The following is a 25,056-nucleotide window of genomic DNA, read 5'->3' on the forward strand; positions in this document are numbered from 1 at the left end:
GAGGAGGGGGGAGGGAGAGGGAGAGGAGGTGGGGAGGGAGAGGGAGAGGAGGGGGGGAGGGAAAGGGAGAGGGGGAGGGAGAGGGAGGGGGGAGGGAGAGGGAGAGAGAGAGGGAGGGGGGGGGAGGGAGAGAGGGAGGGGGGAGGGAGAGGGAGGGGGGAGGGAGAGAGGGAGAGGGGGGGGGAGAGAGGGAGGGGAGAGAGGAGGGGGGGGAAAGGAGGGGGGAGGAGGGGAGGGAGAGGGAGAGGAGGGGGGAGGGAGAGGGAGAGGAGGGGGGAGGGAGAGGGAGAGGAGGGGGGAGGGAGAGGAGGGGGGAGGGAGAGGGAGAGGAGGGGGGAGGGAGAGGGAGAGGAGGCGGGGAGGGAGAGGAGGCGGGGAGGGAGAGGAGGCGGGGAGGGAGAGGGAGAGGAGGCGGGGAGGGAGAGGGAGAGGAGGCGGGGAGGGAGAGGGAGAGGAGGGGGGAGGGAGAGGGAGAGGAGGCGGGGAGGGAGAGGGAGAGGAGGCGGGGAGGGAGAGGGAGAGGAGGGAGGGAGGGAGAGGGAGAGGAGGGGAGAGGGAGAGGAGGGGAGAGGGAGAGGAGGGGAGAGGGAGAGGAGGGGGGAGGGAGAGGAGGGGGGAGGGAGAGGAGGGGGGAGGGAGAGGAGGGGGGAGGGAGAGGGAGAGGAGGGGGGAGGGAGAGGGAGAGGAGGGGGGAGGGAGAGGGAGAGGAGGGGGGAGGGAGAGGGAGAGGAGGGGGGAGGGAGAGGGAGAGGAGGGGGGGAGGGAAAGGGAGAGGGGGAGGGAGAGGGAGGGGGGAGGGAGAGGGAGAGAGAGAGGGAGGGGGGGAGGGAGAGAGAGAGGGAGGGGGGAGGGAGAGGGAGGGGGGAGGGAGAGGGAGAGGAGGCGGGGAGGGAGAGGGAGAGGAGGGAGGGAGGGAGAGGGAGAGGAGGGGAGAGGGAGAGGAGGGGGGAGGGAGAGGAGGGGGGAGGGAGAGGAGGGGGGAGGGAGAGGAGGGGGGAGGGGGGAGGGAGAGGGAGAGGAGGGGGGAGGGAGAGGGAGAGGAGGGGGGAGGGAGAGGGAGAGGAGGGGGGAGGGAGAGGGAGAGGAGGGGGGAGGGAGAGGGAGAGGAGGTGGGGAGGGAGAGGGAGAGGAGGGGGGGAGGGAAAGGGAGAGGGGGAGGGAGAGGGAGGGGGGAGGGAGAGGGAGAGAGAGAGGGAGGGGGGGAGGGAGAGAGGGAGGGGGGAGGGAGAGGGAGGGGGGAGGGAGAGAGGGAGAGGGGGGGGAGAGAGGGAGGGGAGAGAGGAGGGGGGGAAAGGAGGGGGGAGGAGGGGGGAAGGGAGAGGAGGGAGGGGAGAGGAGGGGAGAGGGGGAGGGAGTGAGAGGGGGGAGGAGGAGGGAGAGGGGGGAGGAGGAGGGAGAGGGAGGGGGAGAGGGAGAGGGAGGGGGAGAGGGAGAGGGAGAGGGAGGGGGGGGAGAGGGAGGGGGAGAGGGAGAGGGAGGGGGGGAGGAGGAGGGAGAGGAGGGGGGGGAGGAGGAGGGAGAGGGAGAGGAGGGGGGAGGGAGAGGGAGAGGAGGGGGGAGGGAGAGGGAGAGGAGGGGGGAGGGAGAGGGAGAGGAGGGGGGAGGGAGAGGGAGAGGAGGGAGAGGGAGAGGAGGGGGGAGGGAGAGGGAGAGGAGGGGGGGAGGGAGAGGGAGAGGAGGGGGGGAGGGAGAGGGAGAGGAGGGGGGGAGGGAGAGGGAGAGGAGGGGGGGAGGGAGAGGGAGAGGAGGGGGGGAGGGAGAGGGGGGAGGGAGGGGAGGGGGAGGGAGAGAGGGGGGAGGGAGAGGAGGAGGGGGGGAGGGAGAGGAGGAGGGGGAGAGGGAGGGAGGGGGAGAGGGGGAGAGAGAGGGAGAGGGGGAGAGAGGGGGGAGGGGGAGAGAGAGAGAGAGGGAGGGGGAGGGAGGGAGGGGGAGGGAGGGAGGGAGAGGAGGAAGGGAGGGGGAGGGAGAGAGAGGGTGGGGGAGGGAGAGAGAGGGAGGGGGAGGGAGAGGGGGGGAGGGGGAGGGAGAGGGGGGGAGGGAGGGGGAGGGAGAGAGAGGGAGGGGGAGGGAGGGGGGGAGGGAGAGGGGGGAGGGAGAGGAGGAAGGGAGGGGGAGAGAGGGAGGGGGGGAGGGGGGAGGAGGAAGGGAGGGGGAGGGGGAGTTGTTGTTGTTGTTGTTCATTTCCACTTTCTCACCCCATAGAAATTGGTTCTTGCTCTACTACAGGGAAAGGAGCTAGCTGGTGATTATCTGGTAAGTGGGTAAGTTCTATTCTATCCTTAAGGTTTAAAATAGTACATAATTTGGTGGTAAAGTTAATAAAATATATAAGAAAGCAAAATAAATAAGTGACTAATATAATTAAGTAATTATTTAAAACATATTGAGGATGGTAGGACAGGTGAAGTGTCAAGGCTGCAGCATGTGGGAGCTCCTGGATAACACTGTGATCCAGGGCAAACACGTCTGCAGTCAGTGTTTGCGGCCTGAGGAACTTTGGCTCAGAGTCATTGAACTGGAGGCTGAGCTGCAGGCTCTGCCAAACATTAGGGAGGGGGAAAGCTACCTGGATGCTTTATACCAGGAGACAGTGACACCCACTTAGGATAGGATCATCTGATTTGGCCAGTGGCCAGGGACAGGAGGGTGTGACTTTAAGTAAGGCAGGTAAGGGGACTCAGAGGGCCGGAGTGAGCGCCTCCACAATTGTCCAGTAGGTTTGAGGTTCTCTCAGCTTGTTTGGATGAGTGGGGGCTGTAGGGTGGATGAGCATCATGGTACCGTGATACAGGAAGCCATCCAATTGCGGTGAGCAAAAATGAATGTAGTGGTAGTACGGAACAGTACAATAAGGGGCATTGACACTGTTCTCTGTAGCAAAGAGCAAGAGTCCAGACAGTTTTATTGTCTACCCAGTGCCAGGGTTTGGGATATCTGCTCAGGGCTGGAGGGGAGTTTGCAGTGGGAGGGGGAGGATTCAGTGGTCGTGGTCCATGTAGATACCAACAATATAGCAGGATGAGGAAGGAGGCTCTGCATAGTCCGTATGACGAGCTAGGTACCAAATTAAGAAGCAGGCTATACTACACCTGGTACTGAGCAACAAGATAGGATTAATTGATAACCTCATAGTGAAGGCACCCCTAAGTAGCAGCGATCATAATATGCTTGAATTATACATTAATTTGGAGGGAGAAATGAGTGCGTCCAAGACTAGTATTTTAAACTTAAATAAGGGCAATTATGAGGACATGAAAGCAGAGCTGGCTAAAGTGAACCGGGAAATGAGGTTAAGGGATATGTCAATAGAAGTTCAGCGGCAGACATTTAGAGATACTTCAGAATACACATGATATATACATTGCAATGAGAAAGAAAAATCCCAAGGGGGGGGGGTCTAACATCTGTAGTTAACTAAAAAGTTAAAGACAGTATCAAATTTAAAGAAAAAGCATATAATTATACAGACAGGTGGCAGGTCAAAAGATTGGAAAGAATATAAAGAACAGCAAAAAATGACAAAGATTAATAAGGAGGGAAAATTAGAGAATGAAAGCTAGCTAGTAATAAAAGAGTTTCAATAGTATATGGTACGAGTTTCTATGGATATTTAAATAAGAAAAGAATTAACAAAGTGAGCATTGGTCCTACAGGGTGTGTGTCTGGAGAATTGATAATGGAAAGTATGGAGATGATGGATGAATTAAACAGGTATTTTGCTTCAGTCTTCACTTTAGAGGACACAAGTAACAGCCTGGAAATAGCGGTAAATCAGGAAATGGAAAGGAGGAAGGAACTCAGGAAAATTACAATCACCAGAGAGAAGTCGTATTGAGCAAATTATTGGGGCTGCAGGCTGAAAATTCCCCAGGTCTGGATGGACTTTACCCTAAGGTCTTGAATGAGGTCGTTAGTGAGATTGTTGATGCACTGGTTTTAATTTTCCAAAATTCCCTAGATTTGGGGAAAGATCCATTAGTTTGGAAAATAGCAAATGTAACTGCTTTATTCAAAAAGGGAGGGAGACAGAAAGCAGGGAATGACAGGCCAGTCAGGCCAGTTAGCCTATCATAGGGAAAATGTTAGAAGCTATTAAAGATGTTATAACAGGGCAATTAGAAAAATTCAAGGGAATCAGGCAGAATCAACATGGTTTTGTAAAAGGGAAATCGTGTTTAACCAATTTATTGGAGTTCTTTGAAGGAGTCACATGTGCTGTTGATAAAGGGGAACCGGCGGGTGTACTGTACTTAGATTTCCAGAAGGCATTTGATAAAATACCACATCAAAGGTTAGTGCAGAAAATAAAAGCTCATGATGCAGGGACTAACATATTGGCATGGATAGAAGATTAGCTAGCCAACAGAGCAGAGTTGGCATAAATGGGTCTTTTTCTGGTTGGCAGGATGTGATGAGTGTGTGCCACAGGGATCAGTGCTGGGACCTCAACTTTTTATAATTTATATAAATGACTTGGATGAAAGGACCGAAGGAATGGTTGCTAAATTTGCTGATGATACAGATAGGTAGGAAAGCAAATTGTGAAGAAGACGTAAGGGGGCTACAAAGTGACATAGATAGGTTAAGTGAGTGGAAAAAGGTCCGGCAAATGGACAGGACAGAGGCGATTAAAAAAAGTGTGAGAGGGAAAAGAGTGTGGAGAGCAGCTGACTGGTGAGTATTTCTAGGTTTTAAAGTAAAAGTAAGGTCTTTAGTTTGTGTTTAGGTCTTTAGTCTTTTTATTCTTTTTTCTTAAAAATAGCTTGTTAAGTATAGGATTGATATTGTAATTTTTTTTTACACCAGTAAAGTGTAAAGAGCGAGAGATTCTTCAAGTGTAAATAGCAGGGATACTAGAGTAATTAATTAATAAATTTTTTAAACTACAATAGCAATGGCAGGACGGTTGACGTGTTGCTGCTGCTGGACACCAAGGTGATCCAGAACGAACACATCTGCAATAAGTGTTTGCAGTTCAAGGAACTTGGCATCCAAGTTGAGGAGCTGGAGTCCAAGCTGCAGACATTGTGCCACATCAGAGAGGGGGAAAGTTACCTGGACACTTTGCTCCAGGAGGCAGTCACACCCCTCAGATTAGGTCATTCAAATGTGGTCTGTGATCAGGGACTGCAGGCAAAGCAGGTTTGGGGACCCAGGGGTAGCGTTCGAGGAGTCTCGGCCCCTGCAACTGTCCAACAGTTACGAAGTTCTTGTAAGCTGTGTGAATGAGAGCCGGGACTGCAGGGAGGATGAGCGAACTGACCACAGCACCGTGGTACAGGGAGCCATTCAAGTCAGGGGAGGAAATAGGAATGTAGTAGTGGTAGGGGACAGTATAATTAGGGCAACAGATACTGTTCTCTGCAGCTGTGAACGTGAGTCCTGAAGGCTGTGTTGCCTGCCCAGAGCCAGGTTTAAGGACATCTCCTCAGGGCTGGAAAGGAACTTGGAGTGGGAGGGAAGGGATCCAATGTCGTCTGCGTTGCTGCCAACAACATTGATAGGACTCAAAAGGAGAGGCTGCTCAAAGAATTTGAATAGCTAGGAGCTAAATTAAAAAGCAGAACCTCCAAGGTAATAATATCGGGATTACTACCTGAGCCACAGGCAAACTGGCATTGGGTAAATAAAGTCAAGGAGTTAAATGTGTGGCTCAAAGATTGGTGTGGGAGGAATGGGTTTCTGTTCATGGGGCACTGGCACCAGTAATGGGGTAGAAAGGAGCTGTTCTGGTGGGACCTGCTTCACTTGAACCGCACTGGGACCAGTGTCCTGGCGAATCGGATAACCCAGGCTGTAGAGAGGGCTTTAAACTAAATAAAGAAGGGGGGTGATTCTGGAAAGGGGATACATAAGCTTGCAAAGCAAAAGGATACGGCAGCATTGCAGGGCGGCTATTTAGGTAATGATACCCAGAGCGTGACAGGAATGGTTAGAGTGTAAAAACATTTAAAAAAAAACAGCAAATAGGGTCAAAGGAGGAAAAAATGGTAAAAAGGCAAAATTAATGGTCCTTTATTTACACAGGCGTAACATTCGGAACAAAATAGAGGTTAATGGGTATGATCTTATAGCCAATTCGGAGACATGGTTACAAGGAGATCAAAGCTGAGAACTAAATATTCAGGGGTATGTGACTTTTTGAAAGGACAGATAGAAAGGAAAGGATGGTGAGATAGTTTTATTAGTACGAGAAGGAATAATGATCTTAGATCAGAAGATGTAGAATCCATATAGGTGGAGGTAACAAATAATAAGGGGAAGATGATACTGGTGGGAGTAGTCTCTAGGCCCCCTAACAGTAGCTATACTGTAGGACAGAGAATAAATCAGGAGATAATGAGGGCACGTAAAAAAGGCACATTAATCATGGGTGATTTTAATCTTCATACAGATTGGGAAAATCAAATTAACAGAGGTAGCCACGATCAAGAATTCAAAGTGTATTTGGGACGGTTTCCTAGAACAATGTTGTGGATCCAACTATTTTGGATCTGGTAATGTGTAATGAGGCAGGTTTAATAAATGATCTGAATAAAGGATCCCCTAGGAAACAGTGGCCATAACATGGTTGAATTTAGCATTCAGTTTGAGTGTGAGAAACTTGGGTCGGAAACAACTTAAATAAGGGTAATTGTAAAGGAATGAAGGCAGGATTGGCTGGAATGGTCTGGGAAAGGAGTTTAGCAGAAAAGACGATTGATGAACAATGGTAGATGTTTAAGAAAATAGCTCATGACTCACAACAAAAGATATATTCCAGTGACAAAGGAGGGTTCTAGGAGGGGAAAAACCAACCATAGTTAACCAAGGAAGTTAAGGATAGTACCAATTTGAAAGAAAAATATACAATGTGGCAAAGATTAGTGGTAAGCCAGAGGATTGGAAAAGTTTTAAAAACCAACAAAAGATGACCAAAAAATAATAAAGGGGGATAAAATAAACTTTGAGGGTAAGCTGGAAAGTAATATAAAAACAGAGAGGGAGAGAGGCCAAAGTGAACATAGGTCCATTACAGAACACGGCTGGGAAAATAATAATGGGGAACGAGGAAGTGGCAGGAGTTGAATAAATACTTTGCATCAGTCTTCACAGTAGAAGACACTAATAGCATTCCAAAAATACCAAATAATCAAGGGGCAAAAGGTGGGGTGGGGGAGGAAATCAATACAGTAATTACCACTAGAGAAAAAGTACTAGGGAAACTAATGGGGCTAAAGGCTGATAACTCTCCTGGACCTGATGGGCGGATGCACTAATAGTAATCTTCAAAGAATCCTTAGATTTTGGAAAAGTCCCAGAGGATTGGAAAATTGCAAATGTAACGCCCTTATTCAAAAAGGGAAGACGACAAAAAAATAGGTAAGTGTAGGCCAGTTAGCTTAGTATCCATCATTAGGAAAATGTTAGAGTCTATTATAAAGGATGTAATAGCAGAGCATTCAGAAATGCATAATATAATCAAGCAGAGTCAGCATGGCTTCATGAAGAGGAAATCATGCCTGACAAATTTATTAGAATTCTTTGAGGAGGTAACAAGCAGGATAGATAAAGGGAAACCAGTAGGTATAACATATTTGGATTTCCAAATGGCATTCGATAAGATACCGCATTTAAGGCTACTTAATAAGATAAGAGCCCATGGTGTTGGGGCTAGTATATTAGCATGGATAGAGGATTGGCTAATAGAAGACATAGTTTGGATAAGGGGGGCATTTTCAGGATGGCAACCTGTAACTAGTGGACTGCCACAGGGATCAGTGCTGGGGCCACAATTATTTACTATATTAATAACCTAGATGAAGCAAATGAATGTACTATCACCAAGTTTGTGGATGACACAAGTAGGTGGGAAGGCAAGTGGTGAAGATGACAGAGTCTACAGAGGGATATAGACAGGTTAAGTGAGTGGGTAAAAACTTGGCAGATGGAATATAAAGCGAGAAAATGTGAGGTTATGCACTTTGGCAGGAAGAATAGAGGAGTTGAATATTATTTAAATGGAAAAAGACTGGAGAAAGCAGCAGCACAGGGATTTGGGAGTCTTTGTGCATGAATCCCAAAAAGCTAACATACAAGTTCAGCGGGTAATAGGGAAGACAAATGGAATGTTGGCCTTTATTTCAAAGGGAATGGAGTATAAAAATAGGGAATTCTTGCTAAAACTATACAAGGCACTAGTTAGACCACACCTAGAATACTGTAAACAGTTTTAGTTCCTTATCTAAGGAAAGATATACTGGCATTGTAGGCAGTTCAGAGAGGATTCACTAGATTGATCCTGGGTATGGACGGATTTTCTTACGAGGAGAGGTTGAGACTGTACTCATTGGAGTTAAGAAGAATGAGAGGCAGCCTTATTGAAACATAAGATTCTTAGGGGGCTTGACAGGGTAGATGCTGAGAGGTTGTTTCCCCTTGGGAGTGTCTAGGACCAGAGGGCATAATCTCAGAGTAAGGGCTCACCCACTTAAGACAGAGATGAGAAGGAATTTCTTCTTGAGAGTAGTGAATCTGTGGAATTCTTTACCACAGAGGACTGCAGAGGCTGGGTCGTCAAGTATATTCAAGGCTGAGATAGATTTTTAAATCAGCAAGGGAATCAAAAGTTATGGAGAAAAGGCAGGAAAGTGGGGTTGAGGATTATCAGATCAGCCATGATTTCGTTGAATGGTGGAGCAGACTCAGTGGGCCAAATGGCCTGCTTCTGCTCCTACATCTTATAGAAGTACAATGGAGTCAAATGTGAAATCATTCATTTTGGCAGGAAAAATAAAAAAGCTTGTCTGAATTGTGAGAGATTGAGGAGCTCCAAGATTCAGAGTTATCCTAGTGCATGAATCACAGAAGGTTAGTATGCAGGTACAGCATGTAATTAGGAAAACTAATAGAATGTTATCATTTGTGAGCAGAATTGATTACAAAAGTAGAGAGGTTATGCTTCAGTTGTATAGGGCATTGGTGAGACCACATCTGAAGTAGTGTGTACAGTACTGGTCTCAAAGATATAAATGCATAGAAGCAGTTCAGAGAAGGTTTACTAGACTAATACCAGGAATGGGTGGGTTTTCTTATGAGGAAAGGGTGGACAGGTTAGGCTTGTATCCACTGGAATTTAGAAGAGTAAGAGGTGACTTAATTGAAGCCTTCAAGATCCTGAGGGGTCTTGACAGGGTGGATGTGGAGAAGATGTTTCCTCTTGTGGGAGAATCCAGAATTAGGGGCCACTGTTTAAAAAGAAGGGATTGCTCATTTCAGACAGATGAGGAGAAATTTTTTTTGAGTGTTGTCTTTGGAACACTATTCCTCAAAAGGCGGTGGAAGCAGAGTCTGTGAATATTTTTAAGGCAGAGCTAGATAGATTCTAAATTAACAAGGGGGAGAAAGGTTATCGGGGGTAGGCAGGAACGTGGAGTTGAAGTTACGTTCAGATCAGCCATGATCTTATTGAATGGCAGAGCAGGCTTGAGGGGCTAAGTGGCCTACTCCAGCTCCTCATTTGTATGCTCGTACATGTGCACATTTTTTGTATATTGTAAATTCCAGGTTCACATTTATAATGAAACTGCCTACGTGAACTTGTGCTGTAAATACACCTTTTCCAGCGGAGATGGTGAAGTACCTCGCTTCCAGCTTTTAAGAGGATGTAATTGCAGAGTATCATGTCTACATAGTAGGCTTTCATTAGAATAAGAATAGTTAAAGAAAATATAACAATAAGGAAAGAAAGTAGCTTAAAATGGATACCAAATTATGTCTGTGCATCCAGGGCATATTATCCCTGCCCTTTAATCTTTCTTCACCTGAAGACTGTTTTGTCTTGACCCGCCTGCCACAAGCAATGCCATAGGGAATCAACTACTAAAATATTTAAAACTTCACTTCCCGTCAACTTTTGCTCATTTAAATATCCACATTTAGAATAGAAACTGGCCATTGCAAATTGCCCCTGTAATTACCCCACCCTGAGGCATTTTAGCACTGCAACTGGTAGTTGCACATGATTACAGCATAACAATTTTACACAGGCAATTTCCTTTACAATGTGGACATCAGGAATTAATATCTGAAAGATGAAAGCAAAGACAGAATGCATGACTTTAAAAAGACAACTGAAATACAACCAACTATTGCCCACTTTCTAACCCCGCTGGGCCTCGAGACTATGTCTGTTCCTGGTTCCCTGTCTGCAAGGCCATGAAAAAAATACAAAATCAAAAACTTTACAATGTATGAAAATGTACAGAAAAAAATCCTGAAAGAGTGCAAGACATCAACCAGAATTGTAAATTGTGTTTCAAAATAAATCTTCTGTAGACTCAAGTGATAAGACTATTTATTTTTCTGCCACACAAGATGCAGCAAACACTTCTCACATTGACACCCCAATTTGCATCTCCTCCCCCACAAAAAGGTTTCCGTCTAGTTTTACCTGAAGGACAAGCCATCACTTCCACATAATCATAGATCAACTTTCCACGTTTCAACTTTTGAACAAGGTTTTGAATATTTCTGAATCCGTAAGCTAGTGCAAAGCGGAGTAGAACACTCCCATCCTGTTCCAATGTTACCTCCTGGAAATCTTTATTCCTACAGAACGGAAAGATTAGAAAAATTATTGCCCGATAAACAGTTATAGAAAAAAATTCAATGCCAAGGTGGTATTTAAAGATTTTTTTAAAAAAAAGTACTCTGCCATTCTAAGTATGCGCAGCATTTTCAGCTGATCTGAAGGGAGCAGGGAGATTTGAGCAGTTTACTGCAAAATTACCAGATGTCAGGTGAAAGATCCAGTAGTTGTGGGTTACAGTATGAAGTGTGTTCAAATATACATGCTTTCCTCAGCAGTTATAGATCAGGTAGGTGGGGTACTTTTGAATAAAATGTAGGTTCTTTACAGCACAAAGTTCCTCCAATCTTTTATGTTCCCTGCTCTCACCTTTGTCTTCGCTGTTACATGACAATCTTTGCCTACAACAACATCCACAATCAGTTAAAGGAGTGTAGCTGAAGAGATTCCTGTGAATTTGTTGCCTTGGCTCTTAAGACTGGTTGGCACAAACAAATTCAAGAAAGCAACACATGCTTCAATCAAATGTAATAAAATGCTATTCTTATTAAGCAACTATAGCAGGTAAAGTTTAAAATAAAATTAAAAATATTTCTATGGGATACCTAAATTACCCTTAATCTTGTTTTCTGTGGGTCCTTGGACAAGGTGAACTAACAGGAATGGAACAGGGAAAGTTGATCAACATGATAAAATTAATTATTGGGATCCTTTAGTTTGGTGCTGCTGTCATAATGATCTCTTCTTTCAAATTAATATGATTGATTACAGGTCAACACAAGCTGTGGTACATGAAATTCAAATGCATGGATCAAAATTAAGCTTAAAGGACATTTTAGAACAGAGAGGCAGGTCAGGTCCCTTATATTTGGTAAAGGTAACTGCCTTTGAAATTCTGTTAGACTAGACTACCATAATCAAATGAAAGCAGAATGAGTGAATCATAATAGCAATTTTTCCTTGATCCTCAAAAATGGTTCTGGTAATAAATTCATCCATTTGGTACTGTAATCGCTGAATAGCAGTCCATTTATTTCAACTAGTTTTTAAGAACAGTTAACCTTCACAAAATTAAAGGATACTTGGTTGTTAGCAAGGTAATGAGTTAGGGGCTGCAATTGTTTTCCCGAGTACAGGACTTCCTTTTGCCTGACCCTGGCTGATTCAGCTCAACATCAACATGATATTCGATGGTCAGGTGCACCACAGCCAAATCTATTTACCTGATCAATGCATTTGAATTTCATGTACCACATCCTGTGTTGATCTGTAATCAATCATATAAATTTGTAACAAGAGATCATAAGCGCATTTATGGTGGAAGTAGTGGGAACCCTGACCAATATTCCCCTTGCTAGCTGAGGGACGCTGTGGAAATTATAGCAGCCCCACCCCACGTCCTGGCTAAGAGAACTCAGTATAAACTGAAATGAACCAGGGAACTGCCTGTCTGTATGGCTCATTACTTAATAAATAATATTCACTGAGCAATCAGGAGAATCAAATCTTTCTGTTTTAATTGAAGATATAAGAGAAATAAATTTCAGTGAAGCGGTGAAACCACCTACCTGAGTATTTTATACGTAATTTCATGTACTTCAATTCCAAAGAGCTCCTTAGCAGCATGCTTGAAAACATGTTCCAGATATCCACCCGAACCTCCACCAGAATGCCCAATCACTTCAGCTTCAGCCACACTACTGAACCTAAAAGGCAAGTTAAATTAACACGAATTTCCAAGTTCCTTGATGTTGAGTTAAACCCAAAGGTCATAGAATTATGAGTGGTTCAAAAAATTGAAACACTTACTCCACATTGTGGGCTATCAGACAGGGAGGTCTTAGCATGACATCAAAGAGCATCTTCAGCAAAGCCATTTTTAAATGAAAAATTTCCTCCCCTAGAATTTATTCAAAAGATTTTCCGAAAATTATATTTCTTCTCAGAGATAAATTTTTATGCTCAATGTGATTAATACACAAGTTTCTCCTTTTTAAATGGGGTGGGCACGTGATTGTGTGATCTTATTCCTGCTGACAGTTATCAGTAGCAGTGAACTGCAGGTTAGACTGAATTCCCCTCCACCCCGCTGCACCAAGCACTGTACTTGCTATTAAGCCAACAAGAATATTCCACAAAGTCAATGAAGAGGTGATATTGGTGTAGTACAACATACTCTTTCAAGGTTGGTGTTAGCATCGAACTTGCAGTGTTACTATGTATGGTCACTCACACAAGCAACACATAACCTGGGTGAGGGGAAAAGAAGCGAATTTGGTGTATGACATGGCTGCAAACAGGAATAAAATATTTCATTCCCTAGCACTGAAATCCGGTTCTTGATAATGCACAAAAATTCAACTCCATAAAGTAACAGGGATACATGTAAACAGATTTCAAATTGAACTTGGATGACCTTAATAAATCAGTGTGATGATACTAAAATTACTCAAATGTAACCAAACAGTCCATAAAAGCCTCTGAAGCATTTATTGTATAAACACAGTTATAAGTGCATCATTACTCTAATGAAACTTGTCTTGAATCGGAAGGAAGAGTTATGTAAACCATTAGGACATTCATACATTAGGTAACCTGGTTCTGGTGCTTAGTTTCATATATTTAAGCTCCTTAAATTGTCGAGGACACAAATGATAAAGTCAAATTATAGATCTATATAAACTGTAGCAGGTAGATGCATATGGCTAACAATCTTTAACACCCCACATAATGTATTAGCGCCTAGCTGCAATTGGCTGTTAACGACTGAAACCATTACTGTATTCTTTGTATAGGAGGTTTGTTGTATTAATAGTGCAGTTTTTCATTTTAACATCAGTCCTCAAATCCTGTGATCATCTTAAGCCCCTACGGAAAATCCATAGGTAACGAGACATTTTAGGTAATTTCCCTTTATGACCCTGCTTTAGTAAACTGTTACATTTATGTCACAAACATTGAAAACACCTGAAAGGTAATACAAGGTTAATTTCTGCAAGAGTCTGAACTCCACACAGGTAGCTCAAGTGTTGGGAATCATCTTGAAACCAATGCACCAGCACTACACAAAATGAAAACAAAAAATCTGCAGAAATTTTTGAAAATTATTACTGCCAGAAAACTCAATTATCTTCTGGAGAGACTATATTTTCAAGTTTATTTTTAGCTGTAGCTGGCTTGTTTACAGGAAGCCTGTAATGCTAATAGCCAAGTGTGGTTCCCATCACGTAGCTTTGCGGAAATTATTCTCATCAATAAAAGCATCAGACAGGTCTGCTCTGATAAACGCAGAGTTTGGCATTTAGGCTCTGCTATCCCAGCCAAGTTCAGTGACTTTTGCTTACCTTCCTACAAACTAATTAAGATATCAGCAGTAATAGACTGAGGGGAAACATTGCCTTTTGACTCGCAGGCTGCACCAAAAAAACTTCTCAAAATATACAAAATTCCTCAGCCCTGGATTGATCGAGTCATTTCTACTGATTTAAGTCAACTGCATTGGCTAATAAAAGGCAACAGCAAGGAGACTTTAAGCTATAAATAAATGATGAACAAAATAGACAAACAAAATTGAAGATCCTTGCAAACTTCCCAATTAAGACTGACCAAACGTTTTTAAATTAATATCATAGCACATGGCATGGTGGGGCAAAATGGACCTGTTGTGCATGATTCAGCAAAGTGAACTCCCAATCCCAGCAACCACAAAAATAGACAGCCTGTGAAGCTTTATCCACGCTCAGTAACAGACTAATATTGAGAATAACTTGCATTTATATAATTCCTTTAATGTAGTAAAACAGCTGGAGGCACTTCATAGGCACGTACTCAGGCCAATACTGACAAGTTAAAGGAAACGATACTCAGATAGACTCAAAACTGACCATTTTTTCGAGTTTTTAAAGAAGGAGATGTTGAAAGGCTGAGTTTTAGGCAGGGAATTCCAGAGCTTGGGCCTAAGCAGCTGAAAGCAAGGTCATCAACAGTGGAGTGATTAAAATTGGAGATATGCAAGGGGCCTGAATTGAAGGAGTGCAGATAGCTTGGAATGTTGTGGAGCTCAAGGAAATTAATGAAAGGGAGGGGAACGAGGTGACGGAGGGATTTGAAAACAAGAAAGATAATTTTAAAATAATGTCTTCACTGGGAGCCAGTGTCAGTCAGCAAATAGTCAACAAGACATGATGCAAATTAGCACCAGGGCAGTAGAGTTTTGGATGGCTTCAGGTTTAGAGGGTAGAAGGTGGATGGGCAGTCAGGAGCTGAAGACCTTGGAGTGAATGTCCACAGATCCCTGAAGGTAGCAGGACAAATTGATAAGGTAGTTAAGGAGGCATATGGAATCCTTCATTATTAGCTGAGGATTAGAATATAAGAGCAGGGAGGTTATGCTGGAACTATATAAAATATTAGTTAGGCCAAAACTTGAGTACCGTGTGTAGTTCTGGTCACTTAATTACAGAAATGATGTAATTGCATTACAGAAGGTATAGAGGAGATTTACAAGGACTGGAAAATTGCAGCTATGAGGAAAGATTGGATAGGCTGCAGTTGTTCTCCTTGGAACAGAAGAGGCTGAGGGGAGATTTGATCGACATGCACAAAGTTGTGAGGGGCCTGGATAGTGGATGGGAAGGATCTATTTACTTTAGCAGAGAGGTGACTGACTAAAGGGCATAGATTTAAAGGGATTGGTAAAAAGATTAGAGAGGAGATGAGGAAAACTTTTTTCACCCAGAAGGTTGTAGGGGCTGGAACTCACTACCTGAGAGGCAGAAACCCTCAACTCATTTAAAAGGTGTCTGGATATGCACCTCAAGTGCTGTAACTGCAGGGCTACAGACCAAACGCTGGAAGTAGGATTTGGCTGGGTGGCTCGTTTTTTTCAGCCGGTGCAGACACAATGGGCCAAGTGGCCTCTTTCTGTGCCGTAAGCGTTCTATGATTCTATGTCACAATAGTCAAGTCTGGAGGTACAAAAGGCATGAATGAGGGTTTCAGAAGATAAACTGAGGCAGAAGTGGAGCTGAGTAATGTTATGGAGTTGGAAATAGAATTCTTATTGATGGCATAGATAGATGGTTGGAAGCTCATCACAGAGTCAAATATGACGCCACGGCTGAGAGTAGTCTGATTCAGAATCAGACAGTTGGTGTGGTGAGGGATCAGCTTTAGCCTTCCCAATATTTAGCTGGAGAAAATTTCTGCTCATCCAATTTTTTTTTAAAAAGGTTGGCTCGAGATGTGAGCATCACTGGCAAGACCACCATTTATTGCCCAATCCCTTGTTGCCCTTGAGAAGGTGGTGGTGAGCTGCCTTCTTGATCCATTGCAGTCCATGTGGTGTGAGTACACCCACAGTGCTGTTAGGAAGGGAGTTCCAGGATTTTGACCCAGCGATATTGAGGAACAGCGATATATTTCCAAGTCAGGATGGTGGGTGGCTTGGAGGGGAACTTCCAGGTGGTGGTATCCTCCAATCACCGCAACTATCTTCCTTTGTGCTAGGTCTGACTCCAGCCAGTGGAGAGGCTTCCTCTGATTCCCATTCACTTCAATTTTGCTCGGACTCCTTGATGTCACACCTTGTCTGTCACACCTTGATGTCACACCTTGTCTGTCACACCTTGATGTCAAGGACAGTCACTCTCACCTCACCAGTTAGCTCTTTTGTCAATATTTGGACCAGGGCTGCAACGAGGAGTGGGGCCAAGTAGCCCTGGCAGCATCCTGATTAAGCACCAGTGAGTAGGTTGCTGCTCAGCAAATGCAGCTTGATAGCACTGTGACGACACCTTCCATCACTTTGTTGATGACAAAAGAGTCAAGTGATAGGGTGGAAATCGGTTGAATTAGATTTATCCTGCTTTTTGTGGACAGGACATACCTGGGCAATTTTCCACATTGTCAGGTAGATGCCAGTGTTGTAGCTGTACTGGGACAGCTTGGGTAGTGGTGCAGCTAGTTCTGGAGCACAAATCTGGAGCGCTACAGCCGGGATGTTGTCAAGGCCATGGCCTTTGCTGTACTGGTGTCAGCAATTTAGAGTTAATGGAGGGAGTCAAGCCTTTTATAATGGCTATGCTGCAGATGTAGCTAGACATGAGCTTTTCATGCATTTAGAAATGGAATGTTGTTCAGCATTTTTGACTTGAAACAGATGTGTCCCATCATGTTCCATGCTAAGTCTGTTTGACTTTCTGAAATTAAAAAAACTGCTCCATTTGGTGTTTGCAGGACAAAGACAAAACAATCTTAGCTTCTGTTGTTAGATGCCTAGAGATTTTGATATCTGCAAAGAGACTGTTTGCAGCTTCCTGAAGTTAATGACGTGTGACAGACAGATTGCCACCAGTACGCTTTTCCAGCTGATATCTTGTCGAGTAAATTCTGAGCTTTGGGTGCAGTGTCTCACGATATAATTTGTTTCTTTTTTTTTCGCTGGAAGTGGTGCATATGAAGGAATGTTAAGATGGAAAATGCTTTAAATAGTTAGAAAACAGATTGCACACAATGCCCAGGATGGGTGAGCACTCAAGACAGGCAGGTGTAGCTCAATACAGTGGTATGACTTGAATTCAGCAATGTAATCCTGATTTGTTATTTATCATTTTGAGCATTATTAATATTAATTATTTCATGGTTGCTATCCTCAGGTGTGGAATAATCTAATTATTGCAAGACAACAATAAAATCACAAGCAGACTAAAAACACAGAATCACAGCAGAGAATGTTTACAGCACAGAAGGCCATTCAGCCCATCATGTTTATGCCAGTTCTCTGTAAGAGCAAGTGTGCATTTCTACAGTGATGGTATTTTAGACTAGCACAACCATACATTTGCATTCTATAAAGGATTATGAATTGAATATTTGAACTACCTGCGAGAAAGGTTTCAGAATTTCATATTCAAAAATGTTGAAATATAAAAATATAATTGTTTAAAAATTCAGTTCCTTGGCTGGATCTGCTGTTATGTTGCTGGAAGATTGAGCAGACTGTACCTTTCTACCCCCTTATGGGCTTACTCCATTTCCTAGACAGCACTGACGCAATAACAGGCTTGAGCCACTATCTTATCCGGCACACCAACTGCTCTGAAGACAGGGAGGAGGAGTTCAGGACTCATCAGATTAGGAAAATGATTGTTTACTTATAAGAATAAAAGGAGCAAAGCTGCAACCTTTATAAGGAAGAGTTCTGTATAAAATAAATTTAAAAGTCATAATTTAAGATTAAGAATATGAATTCATTACAATGTCACCAGCATGGAAGCTTTTTACTGCTGCATTATTGTGACTGTTTACAATACATGTTGAGGAAACTGTGGGCTTCCTGGAATTAATGACTTCTAAACTCCTACATTATTACAGCAAAGCGCCCAGATGGTGAGATGGATACTAAAGGAAAGGGAGTATGCTTTCAACATACAGTACAAGGGTTAAATTACACAATCCTTTGAATGAATTCTAGATAATGTTCATGAATTCTCTCATTTGGAAATAAATATTTTCTTTTAAATTAAACATTTTGTTTAAATGGGCCCTAGAGACTAAAGCGCTTCTTAAAAAGAGACTTTTTGACTTACAGAGTATCCAATGGCACAGGGTCCACGTTTGTCAAGGAAAGTCCCTCCTGTTCTAACATTTTCAACACTTCACCTTCAAAACAAATATTCCATCATCAGTATATCACTGAGCAGAACTTTAAAACGAGCAAATGACAGCCCGTACAAGAATGGAGCTCTCACTGAGGAAATCAGTCTCAAATGTGAATTATTTCAACATAAGGAATAACTGGGATTCCTTCCAGGGAAAGGTATCTTTATGATGCTTTCTGGAGTGCAAACTTATTTGTAAGTTACATCGCCATCACATGACAAGAATCTCCAGAAGCAACATCAACCAGCTAAATCATAAAACAAAAACAGAATTACCTGGAAAAACTCAGCAGGTCTGGCAGCATCGGCGGAGAAGAAAAGAGTTGACGTTTCGAGTCCTCATGACCCTTCGACAGAACTGGATGGTGGACTCGTGCAGATATTAATGACACCATTACTAGCCACGACACACATAACAGTCAGAAGTTTCAACAAAAGAGTTGATGCTGCTATGCAATGCTATTGTTGTCACTGTTGAAACCATAGCAATGTAACATACCTTTTACTTCCATTGATTTCTCCATGAAAGTTGTGAGATAAAACTCTACCACCACGAGTCTATTGAAAACATACACCCCAATAGAACAGAATATCTGAAAGATGTGTAGAAAGTTCATAAAAGTACAGGTGTCACTTATACACAAGTTTGACTTTCAGCCAAAATGTTTCCACTTTTTGACAGACTGACTGATGTAATTCTTAAGCTGGCAATTCAGCCGATTTAGAAACCTTTTGTTTTGACCCCAAGGAATAGTATTACAAGTACAAGCCCGAGTGAAAAGGGCGAAGGAGTAACAAGATAATATAGGCAGGCAGAGAATGACAGAAGCATCAATACCAGTATGCTTTTAACAGGTATCCTGGCTTCAAATTTTTCTCACCTGAAGTAATTACACAGTCCACATCTCTTGTTTGGTATCCTTCACTAAAGAAGTCTTCCCTTGAAGCCTCTAGTTTTTTATCGTAACACGGCATCACTGTTACATGGTATATTTGATCTGGTGTCATATTCTAGGGAAAAAAACAGAATACATCAACCTCTTCTTTTGCTGCAGCCCTCCTGCACATGCATGTAAACACATAAACTCTCCAACTAATTCATATTGCATACTAGCTTCAAATGAGAAATTGTCAACACCCCACCGAACAAAGAAAAATCCCAACTTTAAAGCAACATATTTCAAAGGAATATAGAAGAGGAAGTCAGTCAGCTCTTCAATCCTGCTCTGCCATATAATTATATTATGGCTGATCTCTGCCTCCATTCTATGTCCTTTATATTCTTACCCAAATTATTCTCACGTTTTTTTTTGGAGTGTACAGGCAATTTACTACTTTGTGCAAATTCGCAGCAACTTAAGTGCATGGCCTGCATGGGAATGTTTGGGACCACCCACAGCCTTCTGGAAGTCCAATAACCTGTGTGAAAATGGGCTTCCTGATTTCATTCCTTCACAGCCTAGCTCAATTTCAAGGTTATGCCCTCTTCTTCTGAATAACCCCCACCCCATCAGAGAAAACAATTTCTCTGTATCTGCCTTACTGAGTCTCTTTACATTTTCTAGACCTCATTCTTCTAATCTCAAGCTAAAATAAAAAGTGTTAACTTCAAAGCTCTATTTTCAGATGCGAGTTATAGTACAGGAGATTCCAGGTTATGTGCACCTCCGTGCTTTAGCCTTATCAAAGCACACAGTCAAAGCATCCCACTTAAACTCTTCAAAAATACATCAACTCCTCCTGGTTAAGGCACAACATGATGTGGCAGACACTACACAGCACATAATATAATCATGCAAGGCTTGCAAACAAAATATTCAATCTCTTGTAGCAACAGCACTCATCTAAATCTCATCAAGCATCCAAGATAGTGATTTTTTTTTTTTAAACAAGCTCATTGACATATCTTTGCTTTGATCTTTTGATTTTAGGGAACAATGCTGCATACCCACTACCCTCCTCATCTGTGAAGGAAATTTTAGCCCAAGTTACAGTACTGAAGCAAGGAAAGTCAGAGAAAATTCACAAACACCAACATGCATAAAAATTACAATGGTTTAAGTGTGGTTGCTTTCTCTCAGCCTATCCTGACCTCTATCAGGAAAGCCTGCAGTTAATGATGTCAGCTTTGAGATTCTAATTCTCTGCTGCAACAGTACAAGATTTTGTGGCGTTGAAAAAGAGTAATATTTCACTTACCTGTTGCTTTGCAAAGTAGTCCTTGACTAAAGAGCCCATCACCTGCTGCGGAGATTTTGTTGTGCTGATATAGGGAATAATATAACTGCCATGGGTTTTCTCTGCATAACAGATCCAACCTGAAAGACACATATTGGAATGTAACAAGAATTAAATATTTCCATATAATTTCACTAGATCATGTTTAAAAAGTCACAGCACTTCAAAAGCAGTTTCATGCTAATAATATTTGCTGGTTGGGAATAGGAATGCAACTCACAAGAAGAGTATTGGATGCCAGCCTTGGTTCAGTGGTAGCATTCTCACCTCTAAATCAATATAAGAAATAGGAGCAGGACTAGGCCCTATGGTCTATTCTCTAAGAACATGGTTGATCTTCTACATCAACTCCACTTTCTTACCCGAACCCATATCTCTCGATTTGCTTAGTGCAAAAAAAATTAATCCGAGTCGTGAATATACTTATTGGCTGGGGTAGAGAATGCCAAAGATTCACATTCTCAGAGTGAAGTGACTGCTCCTCAACTCGGTCCTAAATGGGCAACCTCTTATCTTGCAACTATCCAGCCAGGGTAAAGAGCCTCTTAAAATCTACCCTGTCAAGCCCTCCAGGATTTTAATGTTCTCCTAAATTCTCCTAAACTCCAGTGAATATAAGCCCATTCTGCCCAATTGCTCCACAAAGAACAGCCCCCTCAGCCCAAGAATCAATCTAGCGAGCCTTCACTGCATCCCTTTGAAAGCAAATATATCTTTCTTTAGCTAAGAAGACCAAGACTGCATGTAGTCCAGGTGTGGTCTTATCAAGCCTTACATAATTGCAGCAAGACTTCTTTACCCAAACCCTTGCAATAAAGACTAACATACCATTTGCCTTCCTAATTGCTTGCTGTACCTACATCTTGAATTTCTTTGACTCATGTAAAGGATCCTCAAATCCCTTTAAATAATCAATATTTACTAGTCTCTCGTTTTTCAATAATTATTCTTTCTCCATTCTTCTTACCAAAATGGATAATTTCACACTTCCCCACATTCCACCCCATCTGCTATCTTCTTGCCCAATCACTTAACTGATCTATATTATTTTATGTCCTCCTCAAAGACTTGTACAAGGAATGGAGAAAGTTAGCATGCAGGTGCAGCAAGCAATTAGGAAGGCAAATGGCATGTTGGCCTTTATTGTAAAGGGATTGGAGTACAAGAATAAAGAAGTCTTGTTATAGTTGTAGAGGGTTTTGGTGAGGCTGCAACTGGAGTACCATGTGCTGTTTTGGTCACCAAAAGGAAGGATATCCTTGCATTGGAGGTGGTACAGCGAAGGTTCACTAAATTGGTCCCTGGGATGAGGGGGTTGTCCTATGATGAGAGTCTAAGTAAATTGGGCTTTCATTCTTTTAAACTCCAGAGAATATGAGGCAATCTTATTGAAACCCTCAAAATTCTGAAGGGGCTTAATAGGGTGGACGCTGAGAGATTGTTTCCATTAGTTGGGGAATCTAAAACACCAGGGCACAGTCTCAGGATAAGGGGCTGATCATTCAGGGCTGAGATGAGGAGAAATTTCTTCAAAGGGTTGTGAATCTTTGGAATTCTCTACCCCAGAGGATTGTGTATGTCCCACTGTTGAATATATTTAAGGCTGAGATAGACAGATTTTTGGGCTCTCAGGGAATTAAGGGTTACGGGGAGTGGTGGGAAAATGGAGTTTAAACCAAAGATCAGCCATAATCGTATTGAAATGACAGAGCAAGCTTGATGGGCCGTGTGGTCTATTCCTGCTCCTAATTCTTATGTTCTTACTTTCCCTGTTTCATTTCAAACGGGTTCAAGTCCCAGTGCAGAAACTTGAGCATCTAATCTAGGTCAATCCATCAGATCTGAGGGAACTCTGCCCTGTTGGAGGTACAATCTTTCAGACAAGACTTTAATCCGAGTCCCTGTCTTCACATGCAGCTGTAAAAGATCCATGGCACTATTTCAAAGAAGAGCAAAGGAGTTCTGCCTGGTGTCCTGGCCAACATTTATCGATACGTAAAATCAAATTATCTGGTTATTATCACAGTGCTTTTGTGGGATCTTGCTGTGTGCAATATGGTTCCTGCATTTTCTACAACAGTGAGCACATTTTATAAGAGGTACTATACAAGTGCAAGTTCTTTCTTTCTATTACAAATACCTGGACAAGCAGAGGCCAGCATTGGTAGGGCTTTGCTATCATCCTTGCGCCTGTGGTAACGCTGCACAAACTCATGCTGACTCTCCAGCAAGCTGAAGTTTCTCGAGAAGGTTGTGTCTAACACATAGTGAACACCTGAGGATATTTAGGAGGCAGAAAAGTAGGGTTAGGGAAATTAAAATTTTAGGAATATGCTCCAAGACATAATTAAATATTTTCATCTACATACTTAGCTGAATTAACTTCAAATTATAACAAAATATTTAGTTACGTTTTTTCACTGTTTCACATCGTTTTAACACTTCCTGCATGTGTAATCACCAATGCTCTCCAAGTAGTTCACATTCACCTATATGTGCACAGAATAATTGGGTTGTAATTCCTTTAATGGAAAACAAGAGAATGTCTGGTTGTTTTCTGTAGGTAATGGAAACTAACAAAATCAGATTCTCAGAAACCACACATTTCAAAGCAGGGCAGTCACACAATTTCTTGAATGGGTCATTAATTGAGAAAAATTGAACATTCTCTAGATTTTTTGTTTAAGGAGCTATTTAACCCTGCACAATCTGAGCTGTTTCCAGTGAACTATATTAACTCATTTGCCCATGAAGAAAATGCTGATTATATTTATAAAGCTGTTGCATCAACAAATTTTGATTGCAATTTTGATCTAATGGTGTACCAAGCTGCAGGTTTTGACAGTCATACCCAAAGTAACTGATAATGACAGGATAACATCTTAAGATCAACTATCATGAAACAGAAATTAGCTGGGTGATCTACTCCACCAGATTTCCACCCACATTCCCACATCATATTTCAGGTCGTCACTATTTTAGCAGCAATGGACACATGTGGAAGAATTTTCTCCCCGTCGGGAGGGTTGGGTGGGAGCGGGCGCGGGCAAGAGGCCATGATCAGCTGGGCGCCGCCATTTTGCATGGGGGGGGGGTCAATTAAGGCCCGCCCAGCATGATGCACACCCAGAAGCACTGAGCACTCCCAGAAATCTCCTTGAGGCACAGGGCTGCCGCAGGGAGATTAGTGAGATTTTTAAAAACTTAATAAAAGAAAAAAAAATTTTAAGACATGTCCCCTCATGTGACATTGTCACATGAGCTGGGACATGTCAATGAACTTTAATAAAAAAAATTAATTTAATTTATAAACTCTTGGACACGTGCCCAATGTCACCGCTCGTCATTTTATGCGTCGACGAGTAGGGCCCGCTCCTGCTTGCTGACCCGAAGATTCTGTCCATGGAACACTGGAAATCCCTGTAAAATATAAATGCACCCACCACCACCAAAAATGTACTGAAGCAATAAAGTGGTGATAAATTCAGCCTGTAGCCCCATGGTAAATTTAAATTTTAGCTATGTAGAATACCTTGCCCTGTCCTGCAGGCAACAAGGTTTTTAAGCAGCCATTTCCTCCACTCCCGAGGCATTTGCTTCATTTTCCTTTCTCCTGAGGCAGATACACCAGCACAGATGAAACCGTGACAATTTAACACGACCAAGCCTGACCACAGAAAAGTGGCTTTTCACTTGTGTGGCTTTCGAGTTTTCTTTTTCAACTTATAGACAAGCAACTTTTATGGCAACTTGCACAACACAGATATCAAAAGTGGATTTTTAATGTAAAAGCTGAATTGGCTAGACTGACGTTATATACGTAGTTCAAACTGTGCATACTTGGGAAGTAATTATATGAATGTTGTTCCTCACCAGCATAGAGCGCATGCTGGTCCTTCCAAGTATGTAGTAAAATTAAGTCCACTATCGTGAATTCAAATCACACAATCAAGCCTCTGGAGGCTGTTATTTATCCCTACCTGCCAAAACCAACCAGCACTGCCGAAAAGCACGCTGCTCTAAATGGAATATTCAGATCTACAAACTCTAACTGCACACATTACAAAGTATAATAAACGCATTGGCTGTGTTGATGGGAATGGTCTAATAAGGTGTACGACCTCCTAGTTGGGTATGGGTTCACAGACTGCATTATGTTTACCGCTCCCCAGTTCAATTGAATGAATTCAGCAAAAGTTGTGGATTAAATAGGATATAGCACTAGGAACAGCCTCATCTGTATGACTCAGATACAACCACCTTTTATACCAACTATTGAGAAAGATCCTCCCCCCTTTAGTTTACTTTTCTTCCTCTGGTCTCATATTATCCAGCTGTGCGTGCAGGAAATGGCTTGTTCTCACAATTACAACAATGCTGCACAGAATCAATCACAATGAGGTGTACAACTGTCGTACATGGTGGCTCACCTTTCAATAATAAAAATGCTGGAAATACTCAGCAGATCAGGCAGCAGCTCTGGAGAGAGAAAGAGAGTTGATGTTTCAAGTCGAAATGTTAACTCTGGTTCTCGCTTCACAGATGCTGCCTGACATGCTGAGCAATTCCAGCATTTACTGATTTATT

General features: G+C 42.9%; 1 protein-coding gene across 3 annotated transcripts in view; it reads right to left on the bottom strand.

Moving 5' to 3' along the window:
* narfl (nuclear prelamin A recognition factor-like) overlaps positions 1-25,056 on the bottom strand; it is a 44,442-nt gene that overhangs the window by 9,895 nt on the left and 9,491 nt on the right. For all 3 annotated transcript variants that reach the window (XM_041206231.1, XM_041206233.1, XM_041206234.1), the window contains exons 5-10: positions 22,610-22,744; positions 20,431-20,549; positions 19,113-19,242; positions 18,160-18,232; positions 12,139-12,276; positions 10,433-10,590 (exon numbers count right to left, since the gene is read on the bottom strand). In XM_041206231.1, coding sequence (XP_041062165.1) covers positions 10,433-10,590; positions 12,139-12,276; positions 18,160-18,232; positions 19,113-19,242; positions 20,431-20,549; positions 22,610-22,744 — 753 coding nt within the window. The remainder of the gene's footprint in view (positions 1-10,432; positions 10,591-12,138; positions 12,277-18,159; positions 18,233-19,112; positions 19,243-20,430; positions 20,550-22,609; positions 22,745-25,056) is intronic.

Source organism: Carcharodon carcharias, chromosome 15 (genome assembly GCF_017639515.1).
Source record: "Carcharodon carcharias isolate sCarCar2 chromosome 15, sCarCar2.pri, whole genome shotgun sequence".
NCBI lineage: Eukaryota > Metazoa > Chordata > Chondrichthyes > Lamniformes > Lamnidae > Carcharodon > Carcharodon carcharias.